General features: G+C 37.7%; 1 protein-coding gene across 3 annotated transcripts in view; it reads left to right on the forward strand.

The window, feature by feature from the left end:
- CHEK1 (checkpoint kinase 1) overlaps positions 1-13873 on the forward strand; it is a 43834-nt gene extending 29961 nt beyond the window's left edge. For 2 of the 3 annotated variants that reach the window (XM_066365148.1, XM_066365147.1), the window contains 2 exons: positions 11180-11281; positions 12449-13872. In XM_066365148.1, the coding sequence (XP_066221245.1) occupies positions 11180-11281; positions 12449-12544 (198 nt within the window). In that variant the 3' untranslated portion in view covers positions 12545-13872. Of the gene's footprint in view, positions 1-11179; positions 11282-12448 lie in introns of all 3 variants that reach the window. The other variant, XM_066365149.1, reaches the window with a different exon arrangement.
- Positions 13874-21779: the final 7906 nt, after the last annotated feature.

Consider the following 21779-nt stretch of genomic DNA (forward strand, 5'->3'; position numbering starts at 1 on the left):
TTGACTTGTCAAGCTTGGGGCTTCAAACCAGCTACCTCAGCATTCCAGGTCAATGCTCTATCTACTGTGCCACCACAGGTCAGGCAACCTAAAACATTTTAGAATTTATATTTATTTTTTCTTTTGTTGTTTGTGCTCTTGATACCAGGTTTAAAAAAGCTGTTGTCTAATCCAGGATCATGAAGGTGTACACTTTTATTTCCTTCTAACAAGATTTTTTAGTATTAACTCTTAAATTTAGGTCTTTTCATCCATTTTGATGGAAAGACTATTTGTTGAAAAGACTATTCTTTTCCCATTGGATGGTTTTAGCACTCCACTGCCAATAAATTGGCCATAGATTTATGGTTTTATATCTGGATTCTCAGTTCTGTTCCTTTGATCTGTATGTCTATATTTCTTTCAGTACCATACAGTTTTGATTTTTGTAGCTTTGTGGTAAATTTAAAAATTATAGAATGTGGCCCTGGCCAGTTGGGTCAGTGGTAGAGAATCAGCCTAGCATGTGGAAGTCCCGGGTTCGATTCCTGGTCAGGGCAGACAGAGAAACCATCTGCTTCTCCACCTCCCTCCCCTTTTCTCTTTCTCTCACTCTCTCCCTCCCCCTTCCCACAGCCATGGCTTTTTCAAGCAAGTTGGCCCTGGGCACTGAGGATGGCTCCATGGCCTTGCCTCAGGCACTAAAATACTTTGGTTGCTCAGCAACAGAGCAATGGCCTCATATGGGCAGAGCATCACCCCATAGGGGCCTTGCTGGGTGGGTTCCAGTTAGAGTGCATGTGGGAGTCTGTCTCTTTACCTTCCTGCCTCTCAATAATAATTATAATAATTATTATAATAATGATAATAATTTGTCAAATGTGAATGTTCTAAGTTTGTCTTTTTCAGTGTTAAGTCTTCCAATCTGTTAACACAGGTTGTTTTTCCATTTACTGGTATTTCTCTGTAGAATATTTTGTAGATTTTAGTGTTCAATTAATTATGCACCTCCTTGAATAAGTTTACTTCTAAGATTTAATTCTTTTGGGGGGGTATTTTTCCAAAGCCAGAAATGGGAAGGCAGTCAGACAGACTCCCGCATGCGCCCGACCAGGATCCACCCGGCATGCCAACCAGAGGGCGATGCTCTGCCCATCTGAGGCGTTGCTCTGTTGCAACCAGAGCCTTTCTAGCGCCTGAGGCAGAGGCCATAGAGCCATCCTCAGTGCCTGGGCCAACTTTTCTCCAATGAAGCCCTGGCTGCGAGAGGGAAAGAGAGAGACAGAGAGGAAGGAGAGGGGGAGGGGTGGAGAAGCAGATGGATGCTTCTCCTGTGTGCCCTGGCCAGGAATTAAACCCGGGACTCCTGCACGCCAGGCCGACACTCTACCACTGAGCCAACCGGCCAGGGCCAGATTTAATTCTTTTTGATGTTATAGTAAATGAAAAATTTTAATTTTAGGTTCAAATTATTTATTGCTAGTGTATAAATATGCATCTGATTTTTATGAATTTAACATATATCCTGCAAATTTGCTGCACTCATTTATTAGCTCTAGTAGTTATTTTTGCAGATTCTTTAAAGATTCTTTAAGCTGTTCTATATATAAGATGTTACATATTTGCAAATACAATTTTTTTTTTTTTTTTGCAAGAGAGACAAGAAGAGAAAGAGGTGAGAAGCATCAATTCTTCACAGCGGCACCTTAGTTGTTCATTCTTTGCTTTCTCATATGTGCCTTTATGAGGGGGATGGCTTCAGCGAGCCAGTGACTCCTTACTCAAGCCAGTGACCTTTGGGCCTAAACCAGCAACCATGGATCATGTCTATGAGCCCACACTCAAGCTGGCAACTTTGACCTTGGGGTTTCAAACCTGGGTCCTTTGTGTCCCAGGCCTATGCTCTATCCACTGTGCCACCACCTGGTCAGGCATCACTTTTATTTCTTATTTTAGTAATTTGTGTCTTCCCTGATCAAGTTTGCTAAATGTCTGTCAATTTTGTTTATCTTGTCAAAGAACTAACTTTTGGTTTCATTGAATTTTCTATTCTTTTAGTCTTGATTTTATTTATTATTATCATCTTTATTATTTCTTTCTTTTTATTTACCTTGTTTTTTCTCCTAGTTTTTGAAGGTGGAAGGCTGATTCATTAGAAATCATTCTTTTTTAATGTAAATGCTTATAGGTATACAGGTACCTCTGGGCACTGCTTTTGTTGTTTCCTATTAGTTTTAGTGTTTTGAGTTTTGTTCATATCAAACTATTTTCTAATTTCCCTTGTGATTTTTTCTTCTTTGATCCATTGGTTATTTTGGTACATTGTTTAATTTGTACGTATTTGTTAAATTTTCCAGAATTCTTTGTCACTGATTTCTAATTGTACTCCACTGTGATCAGAGAGGATACTTAGTGTTATTTCAATCATTTTATATTTTTGAGACATGTTTTGTTACCTAACATGTGGTCTGCACTGGGAATGTTTCGTGTGTACTTAAGAAGAATGTGTATTCTGTTGTTGGGGCAGGTGTTCTATACATGTTTGTTAGGTCCAGTGGCATTATAGTGTTACTTATATCTTTAATTTTCTTATTTATTTTTATCTGACTTTATTTTGCCTCTGTTTCTATTATGTTCATCATTTTATTGTGTTTATTAGATTCCACATATAAGTGAGATCATAATAGTACTTGTCTTTCTCTGCCTTGCTTATTTCACTTAGCATAATAATCTCCAGGTCCATCCATCCTATTGTAAAAGTTAAGATTCCCTTCTTTTTATGGTCACGTAATATTACATTGTGTAAGAGTACCAAAGCTTTTTTATCCATTCATCCACTGTGGACATTTGGGCTGTTTGCAAATCTTGGCTATTGTAAATAATGCTCACAGGGTGAGCATATCTTCTTTTGAATTAGTGTTTTGGGATTCCTAGGGTAAATTCTCAGAAGAGCTGGGTAAAAGGCAGTTCCATTTTAACTTTTGAGGTAACTCCATCTGTTTTCCACAGTTGCTGTACGAATCTGCATTCATACCAGCAGTGCACAAGGGTTTCCCTCGCCACACTTGTTTGTTGATTTGTTGATGATAGTCATTCTGGCAGTGTGAGGTGATATGTCATTGTGGTTTTAATTTATGTCTTTCTAATGGTTAGTGATAAGCATTTTTCATATGCCTCTTGACCATCTATATGTCCTCTTTGGAGAAGTGTCTATTCAAAGCCTTTGGCCATTTTTTTAATTGGATTGTTTGTCTTCCTAGTGTTGAGTTATATAAGTTTTTTTTTTTATAAATTTTAGTTATTAACCCCTTGTCAGATATATTGGTGAATATGTTCTCCCATTCAGTGGGTTGTCTTTTCATTTTCTTGATGGTTTGTTTTGCTGTACAAAAGCTTTTTAGTTTGATCTAGTCCTGTTTGGGTTTTTTTGTTGTTTCACTTGACCAAGGAGATGTATCAGCAAAAATATTTCTATGAGAGATGTTTGATACACTATTTTCTAAGTTTTCTTCTAGGATTTTATCATTTCACAACTTACATTTAAGTCTCTTATCCATTTTGAGTTTATTCTTGTATATGGTATGAGTTGGTGGTCTAGTTTCATTGTTTTTTCATGTACCTGTTCAATTTTCCCAGCACCATTTGTTGAAGAGACTGTCTTTACTCCATTATAGATTCTTGCCTCCTTTGTCAAATATTAATTGACCATAAAGGTGTGGGTTTATTTCTGGGTTCTCTGTTGTGATCCATTGATCTTGCCTGTTCTTATGCCAATACCAGGCTGTTTTGATTACAGTGGCCTTGTAGTATCAGGTAGTATGATACCTCCCACTTTGTTCTTTATTCTCAAGATTGCAGAGGCTATCTAGGTGTTTTTTGGGTTCTATATTAATTTTTGGAATATTCTATATCTGTGAAGTATGCCATTGGTATTTTAGTAGGAATTGAGTTGAATCTGTAGATTGCATTGGGTAGTGTAGACATTTTAATGATGTTAATTATTCCAAACCATGAACCTGATAAATACTTCCATTTGTTTGTATCTTTCTCAGTTTCTTTTTTCAATGTCCTTTAATTTTGCAAGTATAAGTCTTTTACTTCCTTGCTTAAATTTTTTCCTATGTACTTTATTTGTTGTTGGTGGACTGGTAAATGTGGTTGTTTCCTTAATTTTTTTTTCTGATAGTCCATTATTGATATGTAAATATGCCACTGGTTTCTGAGTATTAGTTTTGTATCCTGCTTCCCTGCCAATTTCATTTATAAGGTCCTGTAATTTTTAGTGGAGACTTCAGGGTTTTTTATGTACAATATCCTATCCTTAGCAAATAGTGACAGTTTTACTTCTTCCTTTCCAATTTGAATGTTCTTTATTTCTTCTTCTTGTCTGATTGCTGTGGCAAGGACTTCTAGAACTATGTTGAATAAGAGTGGTGAAAAGGGAACACCCTTGTCTTTTTCCTAATCTGAAGGGAATTGCTTTCAGTTTTTGCCCATTGAGGATGATGTTGTTTGTGCGTTTGTTGTATATGGCCTTTATTATGTTGAGGTACATTTCCTCTGTTCCCATTGTGCTGAGAGTTTTTTTTATTATAAATGATTACTGGATTTTATTAAATGCTTTTCTGCATCTATGGATATGATTTTGTTATTCTTATCCTTCAAATGTGATATATCACATTTACTAATTTGAATATTGTACCAGCCTTACATCCTTGGAATAAATCCCACTTGACCATGATGTATGATCTTTTTAATGTATTGCTGGATCTGGTTTGCTAATATTTTTTTGAGAATTTTAGCACCTATGTACATCAAGGATATTGTCTTGTAGTTTTCTTTTTTATAGTGTCTTTATCTGGTTTTAAAATTCAAATACTTGCCTCGTAAAATGAGCTTCAAAGCCTTCCCTCCTCTTGAATTTTTGGGAATAGTTTGAGAACTTATAGATGTTCTTTGAATGTAAAATTTGCCAGTGAAGTCATCTGGACTAGGACTTTTGTTTGTTGGCCGTTTTTTAATTATTGCTTCAGTTTCACTGGTTGTAATCGGTCTGTTTAGGTTTTCTGATTCTTCCAGATTCAGTTTTGGAAGATTGTATGTTTCTAGGAATTTATCCACTTCACCCAGTTGTCCAATTTGTTGGCATAAAGTTCTTCATAGTATTTTCTTAAAATCCTTTTTATTTCGTTGGTGTCTGTTGTTACTTTTCTTTCATTTCTGATTTTATTTATTTGGGTCTTTTTTTTTTCTTGATGAGACTAGTTAAATGTTTGTCAATCTTGTATTATCTCTTCAAAGAACCAGCTCTTGGTTTCATTGATCTTTTGTATTTTGTATTTTTTTTTAGTTTCTATGTCATTTATTTCTATTCTGACCTTTATTCCTTTTAACTTCCTCTGGGCTTTGTTTGTTGTTCTTTTTCTAGTTATTTTAGGTGCAGAGTTAGGTTGCTTATTGGAGTTTTTTTTTTTTTTTTTTCCTGAAGCTGGGAACGGGGAGAGACAGTCAGACAGACTCCCGCATGCGCCTGACCAGGCGGGATCCGGCACGCCCACCAGGGGCGATGCTCTGCCCATCAGGGGGCGATGCTCTGCCCCTCCGGGGCGTCGCTCTGCCGCAACCAGAGCCACTCTAGCGCCTGGGGCAGCGGCCAAGGAGCCATCCCCAGCGCCCGGGCCATCTTTGCTCCAATGGAGCCTTGGCTGCGGAAGGGGAAGAGAGAGACAGAGAGGAAGGGGGGGGGGTGGAGAAGCAAATGGGCGCTTCTCCTATGTGCCCTGGCCAGGAATCGAACCCGGGTCCCCTGCACGCCAGGCCGACGCTCTACCGCTGAGCCAACCGGCCAGGGCCAGATTTTTTTTTTTAATGTCTTCTGGTAGATCTTTTTTTTCTTTTTTTTTTTTTTAGATTTTGTGTATTCATTTTTTTGAGAGAGGAGACAGAGAGAGAGAGAGAGAAGAGGGGGAGGAGCAGAAAGCATCAACTCCCATATGTGCCTTGACCAGGCAAGCCTGGGGTTTTGAACCTGCAACCTCAGCGTTCCAGGTTGACACTTTTACCCACCTTGCCACTGCAGGTCAGGCTGGAGATTTTTCTTGCTTCTTGAGGTTCTAATGCTATGAACTTTCCTCTCAGGACTGCTTTTGCTGTGTCTCATAGATTTTAAAATTTTTTTAATTTTTAAAAATTTTTTTTTATTTTTTACAGAGACAGAGAGTGAGTCAGAGAGAGGGATAGACAGGGACGGAGAAATGAGAAGCATCAATCATTAGTTTCATTGCGTGCAACACCTTAGTTGTTCATTGATTGCTTTCTCATATGTGCCTTGACCGTGGGGCTTCAGCAGACCGAGTAACCCCTTGCTGGAGCTAGTGACCTTGGGCTCAAGCTGGTGGAATTTTGCTCAAACCAGATGAGCTCGCGCTCAAACCGGCGACCTCGGGGTCTCGAACCTGGGTCCTCTGCATCCCAGTCCAACGCTCTATCCACTGTGCCACTGCCTGGTCAGGCCATGTGTCTCATGGATTTTAGGTTGTTGTATGTTCATTTTCATTTGTTTCAAGAAAATTTTTTTATTTCTTTCTGATCTCATTGTTAACCCATTCATGTTTTAATAACATGCTATTTAGCCTCCAAGTGTTTGGATGTTTTTCAGTTGCAGCTGATTTTTAGTTTTATGCCATTGTGGTCAGAGAAGATGCTTGATATGATTTCAGTCTTTTAAATTTATTGAGACTTATTTTGTGCCCTAACATGTGGTCTGTCCTAGAAAATGTACCACATGCACTTAAAAAAAATGTATAGTCTGCCGCTTTGGGGTGAAATGCTCTGAAGATATTAGTTAAATCCAGTTGATCTACTGTGTCATTTATGGTCACTTTTTCTTGTTGATTTTGTCTGGAAGATCTATTCATTGATATCAGTAGGATGTTAAAATCCCCTACTATGACTGTTGCAGTTGATCTCTCCCATTATGTCCATCAAAATCTGCTTTGTATATTTAGGTGATTGTACATTGGGTGCATAAATGTCTACAGTGTATATCCATGTGTTCGACTGCTGCCTAAAATCACTATGTCATGTCCCTCTTTGTCTTTTACTATAGCCTTTCATTTAAAGACTATTTTGTCAGACATAAATATTGCTACCCCTGCTTTTCTTTTGTCCCTTCACTTTCAGTCAATACTGAAATAGATATTGTGTATCTTTTGTTTTTTTTTTTGGTTTTTTTTTTTTGGTTTTTTTTTTTTTATGTGCCTTGACCTCGGGCCTTCAGCAGATCAAGTAACCCCTTGTTTGAGCCAGCGACGTTGGGCTCAACCAGATGAGCCCTCGCTCAAGCTGGCGACCTCGGTGTCTCGAACCTGGGTCTTCTGCATCCCAGTCTGATGCTCTATCCACTGTGCCACCACCTGGTCAGGCTTGTATTTTTTGTTTTGATGTGTGTCTCTTGTATACAGCATGTATATAGGTCATGTTTTCTTGTCTATTCAGCTATCCTGTGTCTTTTGATTGGAGTATTTTATCCATTTACATTTAAGGTTATTGATCTATACTTATTTATTACTATTCTATTTTTTAAACCTATACTACTCTTTCTTTTTTCATATCCTCTTCTTATAGCAGGCCTTTTGACATTTCTTGCAATACTGTTTTGTGGGCAATTAACTCCTTTAGCCTATTTTGTCTGTAAAGCTTTTTATTTCTTCTTCCATTTTAAATGATAGCCTTGCTGGATAGAATAGTCTTGGTTGAAGTTCCTTGCTTTTCAACACTTTGAATATTTTCTGCCAGTCCCTTCAGGCCTGAAGAGTTTCTTTTGAGATATCACTTGACAGCCTAATGGGGCTCCTTTATGGGTAATTAGTTGCTTTTCTCTTGCAGCTTTTAGGATTCTCTCTGTCTTTAATCTTTGACATTTTAATTATGATGTTTTTGTTGTTAGCCTCTTAGGTTTGGTTCATCTTGCTTGGGACTCTGTGCTTCCTGAACTTATGTGAATTTTTCCTTCACCAGGTTAGGAAGTTTTCAGCTATTATTTCTTCAAACTGGTTCTATATACCTTGTTGTTGTTTTATCTTTATTTTATTGATTTTAAAGAGTAGGAGAGGAGAGCAGGAAAGATACAGGAACATCTGCTCCCTTATGTGTCCTGACCAGGGATCAAACTGGCAACCTCTGCACTTTAGGACAACGATCTAACCAACTGAGTTATTCGTCCAGGGCTCTGTCCATTGTTTTCTCTTTTCTCCTTCAGGTACCCCTGTGATTCAGATGTTCTTTTGCTTGATATTGTCTCAGAGATCTCTTAGACTTCCCTCAGCTTTCTTAATTCTCTTTTCGCTGCTTTGCTTGGGTGCTTACTATTATTTTGTCCTCTAAATTGCTGAGGAAGTCCTCTGCTTCACCTAGCCTGCTGCTGATTCCTTCTGTTATATTCTTCACTTCAGACATTGAATTCGTCATTTCTGACTGGTTCTTTTTTATGGTTTCTGTTTCTTTTTTAATATTTACTATCTCTTGAAATTCCCATTGAGACCATCTATTCTTACCCTTAGATCCTTGAGCATACTTATAACCATTGTTTTAAACTCTGCATGTGATAGTTTGGTTGCTTCTATTTCATTTACTTCTCTTTCTGGGGGATTTCTCTTGTTGTTTCATTTGGAGCATACTGCTTTGTCTGCCCATTTTATCTGTGTATTAGGTAGCTCTTCTCTGACTCCTAAACTTGTGATGTTTTTATGATAAAGATACCTTGTTGGGCTCAGTGGTACAGACCTCCAGGTCACCTGAGCTCCTTGCTCTCAGAATGTTTCTTGCAGGATATATGCACCCTCCTGTTGTATATGAGTCTTGAATGCTGTTGGCCCTTGTGTGGGTGGAGTAAACCCTTCAGGCTGCTGGCTCTAGGGGTTGATCACTATGTATGTATGGTCTAGCCTTGATCACTATGTATGAGACACTGAAGTGGCTGCCCCATGGGGCGGAGTTATTCTCAGTAGGGTCTGGTGCTTGCTGGACTTCCCCTCTGAATGTGCCACATGTGTACCTAGCTGGGTCTAGCACTGGTGTGATCTGAAACCCACTACTGGTTGTGTTTTTTGTCAATACAGTTAGGTGTGGTTTAGTTATGGGTTGATGTCAGATAATTTGTAACCATCTGTGGGCTACCTGTTCAGAGGTACCACTCTCATATTTATCTGATTTTTTATACCCATTATTGAGTTGAAGTGTTCAACTCTCCAGCTATTATTGCTGAATTCTTTTTATTCTGATAGGTTTTGTCTCATATTTTAGTGTTTGAATTCTAGTTAAATATGTTTATAATGCTATATTTTTCTGTTCTGTTGACCTTTTTAACATTATAGAATATCCTTTGTCTCTTAAAAAATTTTTTTGTTAAAGTCTACTTTGATTGATGTTAGTTTACCAGTGGTTGGCAAACTCAGTCAGCAGAGCCAAATGTCAACAGTACAACGATTGAAATTTCTTTTGAGAGCCAAATTTTTTAAACTTAAACTATATAGGTAGGTACATTCCTTATTGAGGTAGCGCCCACACATGGTATTTTGTGGAAGAGCCACACTCAAGGGGCCAAAGAGCTGCATGTGGCACATAAGCCGCAGTTTGCTGACCAAGGGTTTAGCCAAAACAACTTTGTTTTGGTTATAGTTCTCATGGATTATTTTTTCCTTTATTTTCAACCTAAAATTTTTTTCTAGTATGGACAGTATATATTTGGATTATGTTTTTAAAATTTGTTCTGCTAATATCTACCATTTATATTTAACACGAATACTGAAAAAGAATGACTTATTTCTGCCTCTGCTTTTTTCTACATAACTTTTGTCTTTTTTGTTCTTCAGTTTTTCCATTATTGCCTTTTGTTTTCAGTAGATATGTTCAGGTGTATTGTTTTAAATCTTTTTTTTCTTTATAAAGTTTTTTTCTTAGTGATTGCCTTGAGGATTGCACTTAAAATCTTATTTTTTAACAATCTAGTTAGAATTCATTCTAACTTAATTTTAATACTACATAAAACCTTGCTTTTATATAGCTCTGCTTCTCTATTGGCTGTTATGATCACAAATCACAACTTTATGATTAATCAACATAGAGTTATTTTAATGCTTTATTTTTTATTTTTTTCAATTACTGTGTTTTATTTTTTATTTTTTTATTTTTTTACAGAAACAGAGAGAGGGATAGACAGGAACGGAGAGATGAGAGACATCAATTATTAGTTTCTCATTGCGCATTGCGACACCTTAGTTGTTCATTGATTGCCCTCTCATATGTGCCTTGACTGTGGGCCTTCAGCAGACCAAGCAACCCCTCGCTGGAGCCAGCGACCTTGTGTCCTAGCTGGTGAGCTTTGCTCAAACCAGATGAGCCCGTGCTCAAGCTGGCGACATTAGGGTCTCGAACCTGGGTCCTTCCACATCCCAGTCCGAAGCTCTATTCACTGCGCCACTGCCTGGTCAGGCTAATGCTTTATTTTTATTTTTATTTTTTACAGAGACAGAGAGAGAGTTAGACAGACAGGAACAGAGAGAGATGAGAAGTATCAGTTTTTTGTTGCGACACCTTAGCTGTTCATTGATTGCTTTCTTATGTGTCTTGACCGTGGGCCTTCAGCAGACCGAGTAACCCTTGCTCAAGCCAGTGACCTTGGGTCCAAGCTGGTGTGCTTTGCTCAAATCAGATGAGCCCGTGTTCAAGCTGGCGACCTTTGGGTCTCGAACCTGGGTCCTTCCTCATCCCAGTCCGGCGCTCTATCCACTGTGCCACCGCCTGGTCAGGCTCTTCCTTATGTTTTAATAATCTTACTTTTTCTCTATATTTTCTCTGTTTGTTTCTTCTTTCAGTTGTGTGTTTCTTTTGTTGTTTTTTTGTTATGAAGGGTTTTTTGTTTTGTTTTGGTAAAATACTTCTTTATATTGTTGCTGAGAGTTCACATAGGCTCACGCCCTGGTAATGGAGCTGCATCCTGTTGGTCTGAGTGGAGCACACACCGACAGGGAGAGGAAAATCCCTGGAAGGAATTAGGCTCTTGATTGGCACTGCTTCTATAGTACTATAAAGCTGCATCTCAAAGTTTTATCCCAGTAGTATCACTGACCTGAAATTACAGTTTTTATTTAGAGCACTCTCTACCCACATATCTGGCTTAACCTTATTTTTATTGCCTTAGGTTACTGTATCAACAACTGATAGAAGAAACAATAAACTGATTTTCAAAGTGAATTTGGTAGAAATGGATGAGAAGATCTTGGTTGACTTCCGTCTTTCTAAGGTATGTAGAACAGCGCATTTAAAAAAATTTTTTTTGTTTTGCTTAAAATGTATTTTTATGTGTTCATTGTACAAATTTTTAAAATATAAAAATATATAAAGAATAAAATGAAAATTAAGATTAATCTTATCCATAGAGAACATAGGTTTATTTTGGATATATGTTCATTATAGTAGTCTTCCTTCTATGGAGATAACTCTTATGTGGAGATTATATTTAAATGGTATCATATGTACATGGCATTTGTAAATATATGGTAACTTGCATTTTTGTTTAATATTTTGAACATCTGTTCTTGTCATCTAGTCTTCTAAAACATTGTTTATTCAAATTATATTTTCTTTATAAATGTTTTTGGGTTTTGTAGAAACTATTAGTAATGAATAAGAAAATAAAAATAATCCTAAATTACTTTTACCCTTAATTACCCTTACCTAAAATATTACCCTTAATTACCCTTAATAATTTGAAGCATTCCAAACTTTTTCTTATTGAATTTATATTTTTATTATAAAAATTATGATTTGTCAAAAATATTCACACATTAAATGAACCTTTATCTGTTGCAAGTAATTCTATGATTAGTAAGTACTCATATACATAGAGTTTTGTTCACATTCCTTATTATTTATTTAGAAGTTATTGGTGCTGAGGTTATATATAGTTTTAAAGCTCTTGGCATACAAGACAAAAATAGTATCTTCTCTCTTTCCTGAGAGATTGTATGTAGCTCTAAAGGAATTCGGAGGAGGGGGTCACATTCTTTATATTGGAGATATGTTGCTATACTGTTGTCCAGATTCTTGGTATAGAATTATATTATTAAGATTCTAATGTAATAAAATTTTTCTTATAACTGAATCACTGGCTTTGTTGCCATAGTATTTGGGCAAGGATTCACTGTAGATGCTTAGCTTGTTTTTAGTTTATGAACCTCCAATGGTTATGGAAAACAATGACTGAGATCCAGAGATATCAATGCTTGAAACAGACAGGATGTGCTTATATCTGCTCTGAGCGCTCAGTGTGGTATGAATAGTGATGGGCCTGAAATCAAGTCAGAATTAAGAGGACCTGAAGGGAATTGTAGAAGTTTGTCTCTATGTACCACTACAGAGAGTTTGATAATTTTTTTTACATTATTTTTGGATATTACTTCTAATATAGGGTGATGGATTGGAATTCAAGAGACACTTCCTGAAGATTAAAGGGAAGCTGAGTGATGTTGTGAGCAGCCAGAAGGTTTGGCTTCCTGCCACATGATAGATCCATTGGCTTTGGAATTCCGGGTGAATATAGTGCTGCTATGTTGACATTATTCTTCCTAGAGAAGATTATTTTTATCTGCAAACTGCAAACAGTAGTCCCTGAAGAATTGTCCTCCCCTTAGTCAACGTTTCGCCAATTTTTTTGAATGTTCTGCATAAAAATAATACCTATATTTTAATTGTAAATAAAACTTTGGGGAAAGGATGGATAGGATTTGTTTTATATTTTTTTATTTCTGTTTGTTGTCTAAATTTGAGATCCACCTGGTGGCAACCAAGTTTTGAGGATATATGAGTTTACTTGCTTTTGTACCATTATAATTAAAGATGATACTACTGTCCCTTTTTTCCAAAACATTTGGTTTTATCCAAAAAGCACATACTGTTTCCACACTGATTGAAGTACGCAGATTAATTGTAAAAAATAAATCCTTGTGGCTTTTGGACAGTAGATTTATCAGACTATGAAGTCATCTTCAAAAAAATGTATCCCCAAGATTTGTACTTATTTTCAAAAAGACCTGACCAGGTATCTTAAACCTATTATTGAATTATAATTATTAATTGAAATGCAAGTTTATATATTTTTTTCCACTGTACTAATAAAATATAAAATACTGGTTGGTCTTTCAAGTAGAAGTTGAGCATAAATTCTAGTGTTTAATTGCCTTTGCTCTAAAATTAGTGTTGCACATTATAAATATTTTTCTATACTTTTCTTTCACAGCAATATTTTAATTCTTAATTACAGAAATAAATTCTATTTTGAAAATAAATAGCTAACTCTGTGAGCTTATTGTTGACTAAGCTTCTGGTGGTAAAGAATAAAAGAGGTGGGAGAAGTAAGGAAGCTGTAATAAAAATAGACTGATTCCTGATTCTTTTAGTTTTTCTAAGACTGTTCTAATAAAATTTATATTGACTTTAATATATTAGGTTGGGACCCTATATTTCTATTTCTTAATGATTTATAAAAATCAATCAATTATCTTAATCTGAAGCTGAGGACATATGAATTTTATAGTTAAAGTTTATTATATATTAGTATATATATACTGGTAAGTTGTGCTACTGCAATATATTCATAGGAGGAATAAATCTGAATTGATAGGTGGCTCCTAAGAATTGAGCCAGTAAATTCTCAAATATGAAGAAATTTTGTATTTGAAGATTGTCAGCCATAGTTATGTCTGGCTTTGACCTCTCCCCTGAGCTCTAGACTTTTTGTAGCTACAGCTATCTTACATTTCCCCTAGACCCCTGATTGGCAGACTACGGCTCGTGAGCCACATGCGGCTCTTTGGCCCCTTGAGTATGGCTCTTCCACAAAATACCACTTGCGGGCGCTACCTCAATAAGGAATGTACCTATATAGTTTATGTTTAAAAAATTTGGCTCTCAAAAGAAATTTCAATTGTTGTACTGTTGATATTTGGCTCTGTTGACTAATGAGTTGCCGACCACTGTGCTAGACTAATAGTCATCTCAAGACCCAAAACTTTTTTTTTTTTTTTTGTATTTTTCTGAAGCTGGAAATGGGGAGACAGTCAGACAGACTCCCACATGCGCCGGACTGAGATCCACCCAGCACGCCCACCAGGGGGCGATGCTCTGCCCCTTCGGGGCGTCACTCTGTTGCGACCAGAGCCACTCTAGTGCCTGGGGCAGAGGCCAAGGAGCCATCCCCAGCTCCCGGGCCATCTTTGCTCCAATGAAGCCTCGGCTGCAGGAGGGGAAGAGAGAGACAGAGAGGAAGGAGAGGGGGAGGGGTGGAGAAGCAGATGGGTGCTTCTCCTGTGTGCCCTGGCCGGGAATCGAACCCGGGACTTCTGCACGCCAGGCCGATGCTCTACCACTGAGCCAAACGGCCAGGGCAAGACCCAAAACTTTTGATCCCTGTATTATACCCTTTTCCTTTCCAGTTTTCCCCATCCTAGTTAATGTTACAGCTTTTCAGTTGTTTAAGCCAAAACCCTAGAAATCATTCTTAATGTGATTTTCATATTCTGCACTAAATTCAGCAAACCCTTTTCAATTCAACTAATATATCTAAAATATATCCCACTTCACACACCTCTACTAGTACCTCTCAAGTTGAAGGCACTGTTATACAATATTTTCATATTACTATCCTTCAACTTCAGAAAAATAGAGTGATCCTTCTAAACTGTGAATCTTGTATTCCTCCCCTGCTCTCAGCTGTCATGGCTTTTCATCACACTTCCATCAAAATTTGAAAATTTCTCTGATCTACATGGCTTTATGGAATCTGTCCTTTAGCGACCTCTTTGACCTTGTCTGCCACCCTCCTATTTGGTTATTCTGCTATAGCCATGTTGCCTTGGCTGTTCTGTTCACAACATAAGCACATTCTCACCTCAAGGTCTTTTATTATGCTGTACCATTTACCCAAGGTACTTTAATTCCTAATGTTTCTGTGGCTTGTGCTTCACTCTACATCTTTACTTAAATGTTACCTCCTCTGCAAAGACTTTCCCTGATTTATCTAAGGTATTACTCCACCCCTGTTACTCTTTTTTTTATCATAACATATCTGACATTGTAGGATAGTTTTATTTACCTATTAAGTGTCTTTTTCCCTATGGGAATATGTAATATATAATCTTGAGGTCAGGGACCTATCTCTTTATCCCTAGTACCTAGAACAATGTCTGCTACATTATACCATGCAATAAATAGTTGTTTAAGAATAATAAACACTCATTTAATCTGAACTACCCTCAAAATATATCTGGAAGCTGAACACTTTTTTTTTATTGCTACCAATGCAGTTTAGCCTCCTTCATCTTTCCTCCCTGGGTTTCTTAATAAAAACGAATATCTCCTGCCTGACCAATGGTGTAGTGGATAGAGCAGGGGTTGGGAACCTTTTTGGCTGAGAGCCATGAATGCCACATATTAAAAAAAATTTTTTTAAGTTTATTTTTTTAAATTTTTTTCTTTACAGAGACAGTCAGAGAGAGGGATAGATAGGGACAGACAGACAGGAACAGAGAGAGATGAGAAGCATCAATCATCAATTTTTTGTTGCGACACCTTAGTTGTTCATTGATTGCTTTCTCATATGTGCCTTGACCGCGGGCCTTCAGCAGACCGAGTAACCCCTTGCTCGAGCCAGCGACCTTGGGTCTAAGCTGGTGAGCATTTTTTATTTTGCTCAAGCCAGATGAGCCTGCGCTCAAGCTGGCAACCTCGGGGTCTCAAACCCGGGTCCTTGGCATCCCAGTCCAACGCTCTATCCACTGCACCACCACCTGGTCAGGCAAATGCCACATATTTTAAAATGTAATTCCGTGAGAGCTATACAATGACCCATGTACGTTCTGCATTATCCAATAAAAATTTGGTGTTGTCCCGGAGGACTGCTGTGATTGGTTCCAGCCACCTGCAACCATGAACATGAGCGGTAGGAAATGAATGGATTGTAATACATGAGAATGTTTTATATTTTTAACATTTTTTTTTTTTTCTTTTCTGAAGCTGAAAACGGGGAGAGACAGTCAGACAGACTCCTGCATGCGCCTGACCGGGATCCACCCAGCACGCCCACCAGGGGCGAAGCTCTGCCCCTCCGGGGCGTCGCTCTGCCGCGACCAGAGCCACTCTAGCGCCTGGGGCAGAGGCCAAGGAGCCATCCCCAGCGCCCGGGCCATCTTTGCTCCAATGGAGCCTTGGCTGCGGGAGGGGAAGAGAGAGACAGAGAGGAAGGAGGGGGGGGTGGAGAAACAAATGGGCGCTTCTCCTATGTGCCCTGGCCGGGAATCGAACCCGGGTCCCCTGCACGCCAGGCTGACGCTCTACCGCTGAGCCAACCGGCCAGGGCTTTAACATTTTTTTTATTAAAGATTTGTCTGCAGCCAGATGCAGCCATCAAAAGAGCCACATCTGGCTTGTGAGCCATAGGTTTCCGACCCTTGGGATAGAGCTTTGAACTGGGATGCTAAGGTCCCAGGTTCGAAACCCTGAAGTTGCCAGCTTGAGCACAGGCTCACTAGCTTAAGCACAGGGTTGCTGGCTTGAGTGTGGGATCATCGACATGATCCCATGGTCACTGGCTCGGCTGGAGACCCCCATTAAGGCACATATAAGAAGCAATCAATGAGTAACTAAAGTGCTACAAGTACGTGTTGATGCTTCTCATATCCCCCCCCCCCCAAAAAAAAAAAAGGAGTATAGCCTGACCTGTGGTGATGCAGTGGATAAAGCATTGATTTGGAATGCTAAAGTTGCCGGTTTAAAACCCTGGGCTTGCCTGGTCAAGGCACATAAGGGAATTGATACTTTTTGCTTCTCTCCCCTTTCTCCCTCTTTCTCTTCTCTCTAAAGTGAATAAACAAAATCTTAAAAAAAAATGAGTGTCTCCCACATCCTCTTGCTTGCCAATTCCCATTCTGACCTCCAAGCAGTCTTTTCATTACATAGGTCTTAAGTTATTTTTTTTTAAAGTAAATCATACTGTAACACTCCTTTGCTTAAAAATTTCCAGTGCCTTCCCATTATATCAAGAATGGAATCTAAATTCTTTCCTCTGACTGACCTGGCCCAGCATGAGTCACCTGCCATTCTTTTTCACTGTACTACAGGCAGAGTAGCCTCCATTCTATTTATTGATTTTTACAGCTTCTGCAGGGAACCCCATCTAGTAGTTTGCATGACTGATACAGCATTCACCTCTCAGCCAAATGTTTCTACTTCCCCCAATCACTATCACATTATTCTCTTTATAGAACTGATTTCTGATATTATTTGGTTTATTGTCTGTTTCACCCACCAAAATGCAAGCTTAGACTTTACCATTCTTTTTCATCCCTGTATGTCCTGTATATAGAGCAGTACCTGAAATACATTAGGTACTAAAGAAATATACTTTGGATAAATGAATCAATGTTGAGTAAATGATTAATTAAATATCAGATGGGGAAAATTGCCATAGACTATTATAAGAGGAAGGTGAGTAGATGGGTAGTAAATAAGCCTTATCAGCTATTGGAATTTGTGTAGAATGGTGGCAAAGTCCAACACAGATTTGGACAGATTAACTGATATTTATAATTATGTGGACATTGGCAGTTGCCTCTGTAAAGAGGCTGATACTACTACTCTTAAGAGTTGTTTATAATCTTAAATATGTTAATGTATATGAAGAGTATAGTATATTGTGTCACAAAAAAGGCATTCGGTAAACATAGCTGCCATAATTTTTCTATAGTGTTCATTATACTATTGGGAGAAGTTATTTGCTTCCATTATTAAAAGTATCTGCTAATCAGTGAATATTTGTGAAGTTTAGAAATGGGGGTAGAAAAATTTATAGCAGCTAAAATTTTGATGAAAGATCAACTTACGCTGTGTGTATGTGTGTAGTATAGTGTGTGTGTTGAGATAAATATAAACACACAAAATATGTACAGTTTAACAAGCAATTGTAAAGGCAGCATCTGGTTAACCACAATTCAATTGAGGAAAGATTATTTCCAGACCGCAGAAGGCTACCTGTACATGTATCCCCTTCCAACTACAACCTGCATATTTCCAGAAGTAATCACAAAATCTATTTTTGTAATACTTTCCTTGGTTTTCTTAACTATTTATGCATCATTAAATAGTATAATTTAGCCTGAACGGTGATGGTGCAGTAGATAAAGTGTTGACCTGCAATGCTGAGGTTGCTGGTTCAAAACCCCGGGCTTACCCAGTCAAGGCAAATACATGAAGCAACTATGAGCTGATGCTTCCCACTCCTCTACTCCCTCCTTCTTTCTCCTCTCTCTAAAATGCAATAAATTTTTTTTTTTTTTTTTTTTGAGAAAGAGGCAGAGAGAGAGCGAATGGGAACATTGAGCTGCTTCTGTATGTGCCCTGACCAGGGAATCAAACTGGCAACCTCCATGCTCTGGGACAACACTCCAAACAACTGAGCTATCTGGCCAGGGCACAAATCTTTAAAAAAGTTATAATTTAGTTTTGCATGTTTTTGAACTTTATATAAATTAAATTATGCATTATGTATTTTTGGTTTTTTTAAATATTCACACTATTGCATATATCTAACTCATTGATTTTAATTACTATCTAGAATGCCATTTATGAACCTACTGCCAATTATTCATTTACTGCTAATGGATATTGGGATTGTTTACAGATTGATGCTGTTAATAACAGTACTGCTCAGAACATTCTTGTACATGTCTGAAGTTCTCTAGGCCGTTCTCTATGAAAAGTCTAGGACATATATCTAGGAGTAGGATTGCTGAGTTTTAGCATCTGAATCTTTAACTTTTATAGAACGATGTCAAACTTGTTTCTGAAGTGCTTGTACCAATTTATACTACCATTGTAAAGAGTATGCAATTACTGCAAAAATAATTTGGGATGATTTACTAAAGTATAAGAATTTTCATAGAATATGCGTGTCTAGCATTTCAAATTTTTGCCTATATATAGTTTAATATTTTGCCAACTTGGTGGTGTGTAACATCTATATAGTTACCTAAGTTTAAATGAGGTTGAGTGTCTTATGATATGCCTGTTGCAGTCTTTTGCTCATTCTGTTATTGTTTTTTTTCTTAATGCTTTTATTTTTTCATATGTTCAGCATACTACTTCTTCATCAATAACATGGAATGCTTGCATATTCTATTCTGTGGTTTATTGTTACACATTTCATGGGAGTTTCTCATTTTAATCATAGTACAATTAAGATCTTTCCTCTGGCTAACATTTTTTGTTTCTTATTTAAGAACTCATTTCCTACTTTAAGATTATGAAATTTTTCTTCCATACTATAAAAGCTTTATAGCTTTGGCTTGCACAGTTAGATCCACAATCCACCTGAAAATGGTTTTTGTATATGTCAAACAGAAGTTCTATTTTTTCTTCATATGTCTATCTAGTTTAGTACTAGCTATTGAAAAAATTATTCTACAACTAGTGAAATTGAAGAGGTAATCAAAAACCTCCCAACAAACAAAGTCCTGGACTGATGGCTTCACAAGTGAATTTTAACAAACATTCAAAGATGAACTAACACTCATCCTTCTCAAACTATTCAAAGAAAGTTCAAGAGGGAAGATGCTCAAGCTCACTTTATAAGGCTGGTAGTATCCTAATTCCAAAACCAGGTAAAGACACTGTGAAGAAAGGAAATTACAGGCCAATATTCCCAATGAACATAGATGCTAAACTCCTCAATAAAATATTAGCAAACCAGATCCAGCAATACATTAAAAAGATCACAGACCCTGATCAAGTGGGATTTGTTCTGTTCTGAGGATATAAGGTTGGCACAATATCTGCATATCAATAAATGTGACTCACCATATAAACAAAATGAAGGATTAAAACTAGATCACTTGCACAGCAGCTTGCACACAGTGGTTAAGGTAGAGACTCAGTCAGCCTGATGGTTGCTCCCATGCAAAATGGATGAATAGCAGTCAAAACTCAATTCCAATAGGAGGGCCCACATAACCCGCACAAGGGTCATTCCTGGAACACCCAGCTCAGGTGATCAAGGAGACTACCCCACAAACACTGGCCGTCGTATCAGCTCTATTTAATAGATAGAAACACAGAGGCAATCAAAATGGGTAGGAAAAGAAACAGACCCAGGTAACACAACAGGAGAAATTCCATAAAAAGGGCTAACTGAAGATATAAGCAATTTCTCAGATACAGAATTCGAAGTGATGGTTATGTAGATGCTCGAGGAACAAAGTGATGACTTCAATAAAGAGAGCAAGCATAAAAAAGGACATGGAAACCATGAATAGGAACCAGTCAGAAATTAAGAATACAATATTCAACATCAAGAATACACTGGAAGGAATAAACAGGTTTAATGGAGCAGAGGATTGAATTAGTGATTTGCAAGACAAGGTAGAAAAAAACACCCAAGCAGATCAGCAAAAAAAAGAAAACTAAGGATAGTTTAAAAGACGCTTGGGACAACATGAAATGGAAGGACATCTTTATCATAGTGGTACCAGAAGGAGAAGAGAGCAGGGGATTGAGAACCGGTTTGAAGAAATATTGATAATAACTGAAAATTTCCCTAACCTGGTGAAGGAAAAAGACAAGTTCAAATAGCACAGTGAGTCCCAAACAAGATGAACCCAAAGAGTCCCACACCAACACACATCCTAATTAAAATGACAAAGGTTAAAGGCTAAGAGAAAATCTTAAAAGCAGCTAGAGAAAAGCAGTTACTTAAAAGGGAGCTCCCATAGGCTGCCAGCTGACTTCTCAACAGAAACATTATTTCAGGCCAGAAGGGATTGTCATGAAATATTCAAAGTGATGAAAAGTAAGGGCCTACAACCAAGACTACTTTACCCAGCAAGGCTGTTTGAAATTGGAGGAGAAATAGAGCTTCCCAGACAAGAAAAAGCTAAAGAAGTTACCATGAAGCCAGTATAACAAATGTTGTAGAGTCTGCATTAAGAAAATGAGAAGGAGAAAAAAGAAATCAGGAACATAGTTAAAAGAAAAAAAATGGCAATAAATACGTACCGATCACTAATCACTTTAAATGTAAATGGCTTAAATGTCCTAATCAAAAGACATAAGGATAGCTGAATGCTTAAGAAAGCAAGACCCATATATGTACTGTCTACAAGAGATCCACCTTAGAACGAAAGGTACACATGGCCTACAAGTAAGGGGATAGAAAAAGGTACTGCATTCAAATGGAAATAAAAAGCTAGGGTAGCAATGCTTATATCTGACAAAATAGAATTTAAGACAAAGACTATATATAGTAAGAGATAAAGAAGAACACTGCATAGTGATAAAAGGAGCAATCCAACAAGAGGATATAATCCTTGTAAACATTTATGCACCCAATCTAGGAGCACCTAAAAATGTTAAGCAAATCTTGATGAACATTAAGGAAGAGGTCGACAGCAATCAGTAAGTAGGGAATTCTAACACCCTATTGACATCAATGGATAGATCTTCCAGACAGAAAATTAGTAAGAAAATGGTGGCCTTAAATGACACACTAGATTAACTGGATTTAATTGACATTTTCAGAGCATTTCACCCTAAAGCAAGGTATGTAGGGTTAATGCTGGACATGGCCCTTCCACACCTGGCAGGTGGCCCAGGGCTGTCTGCTCCTGAATGTGCATTATATTCTGCCAAGAAACAAACAGACCTTGAAGAAGGCTTCCTTTCCCTGACTCCCAGCATGAATGCCTTCTGCCTTT

The sequence above is a fragment of the Saccopteryx leptura genome, chromosome 2 (assembly GCF_036850995.1).
Source record: "Saccopteryx leptura isolate mSacLep1 chromosome 2, mSacLep1_pri_phased_curated, whole genome shotgun sequence".
Taxonomy (NCBI): Eukaryota; Metazoa; Chordata; class Mammalia; order Chiroptera; family Emballonuridae; genus Saccopteryx; species Saccopteryx leptura.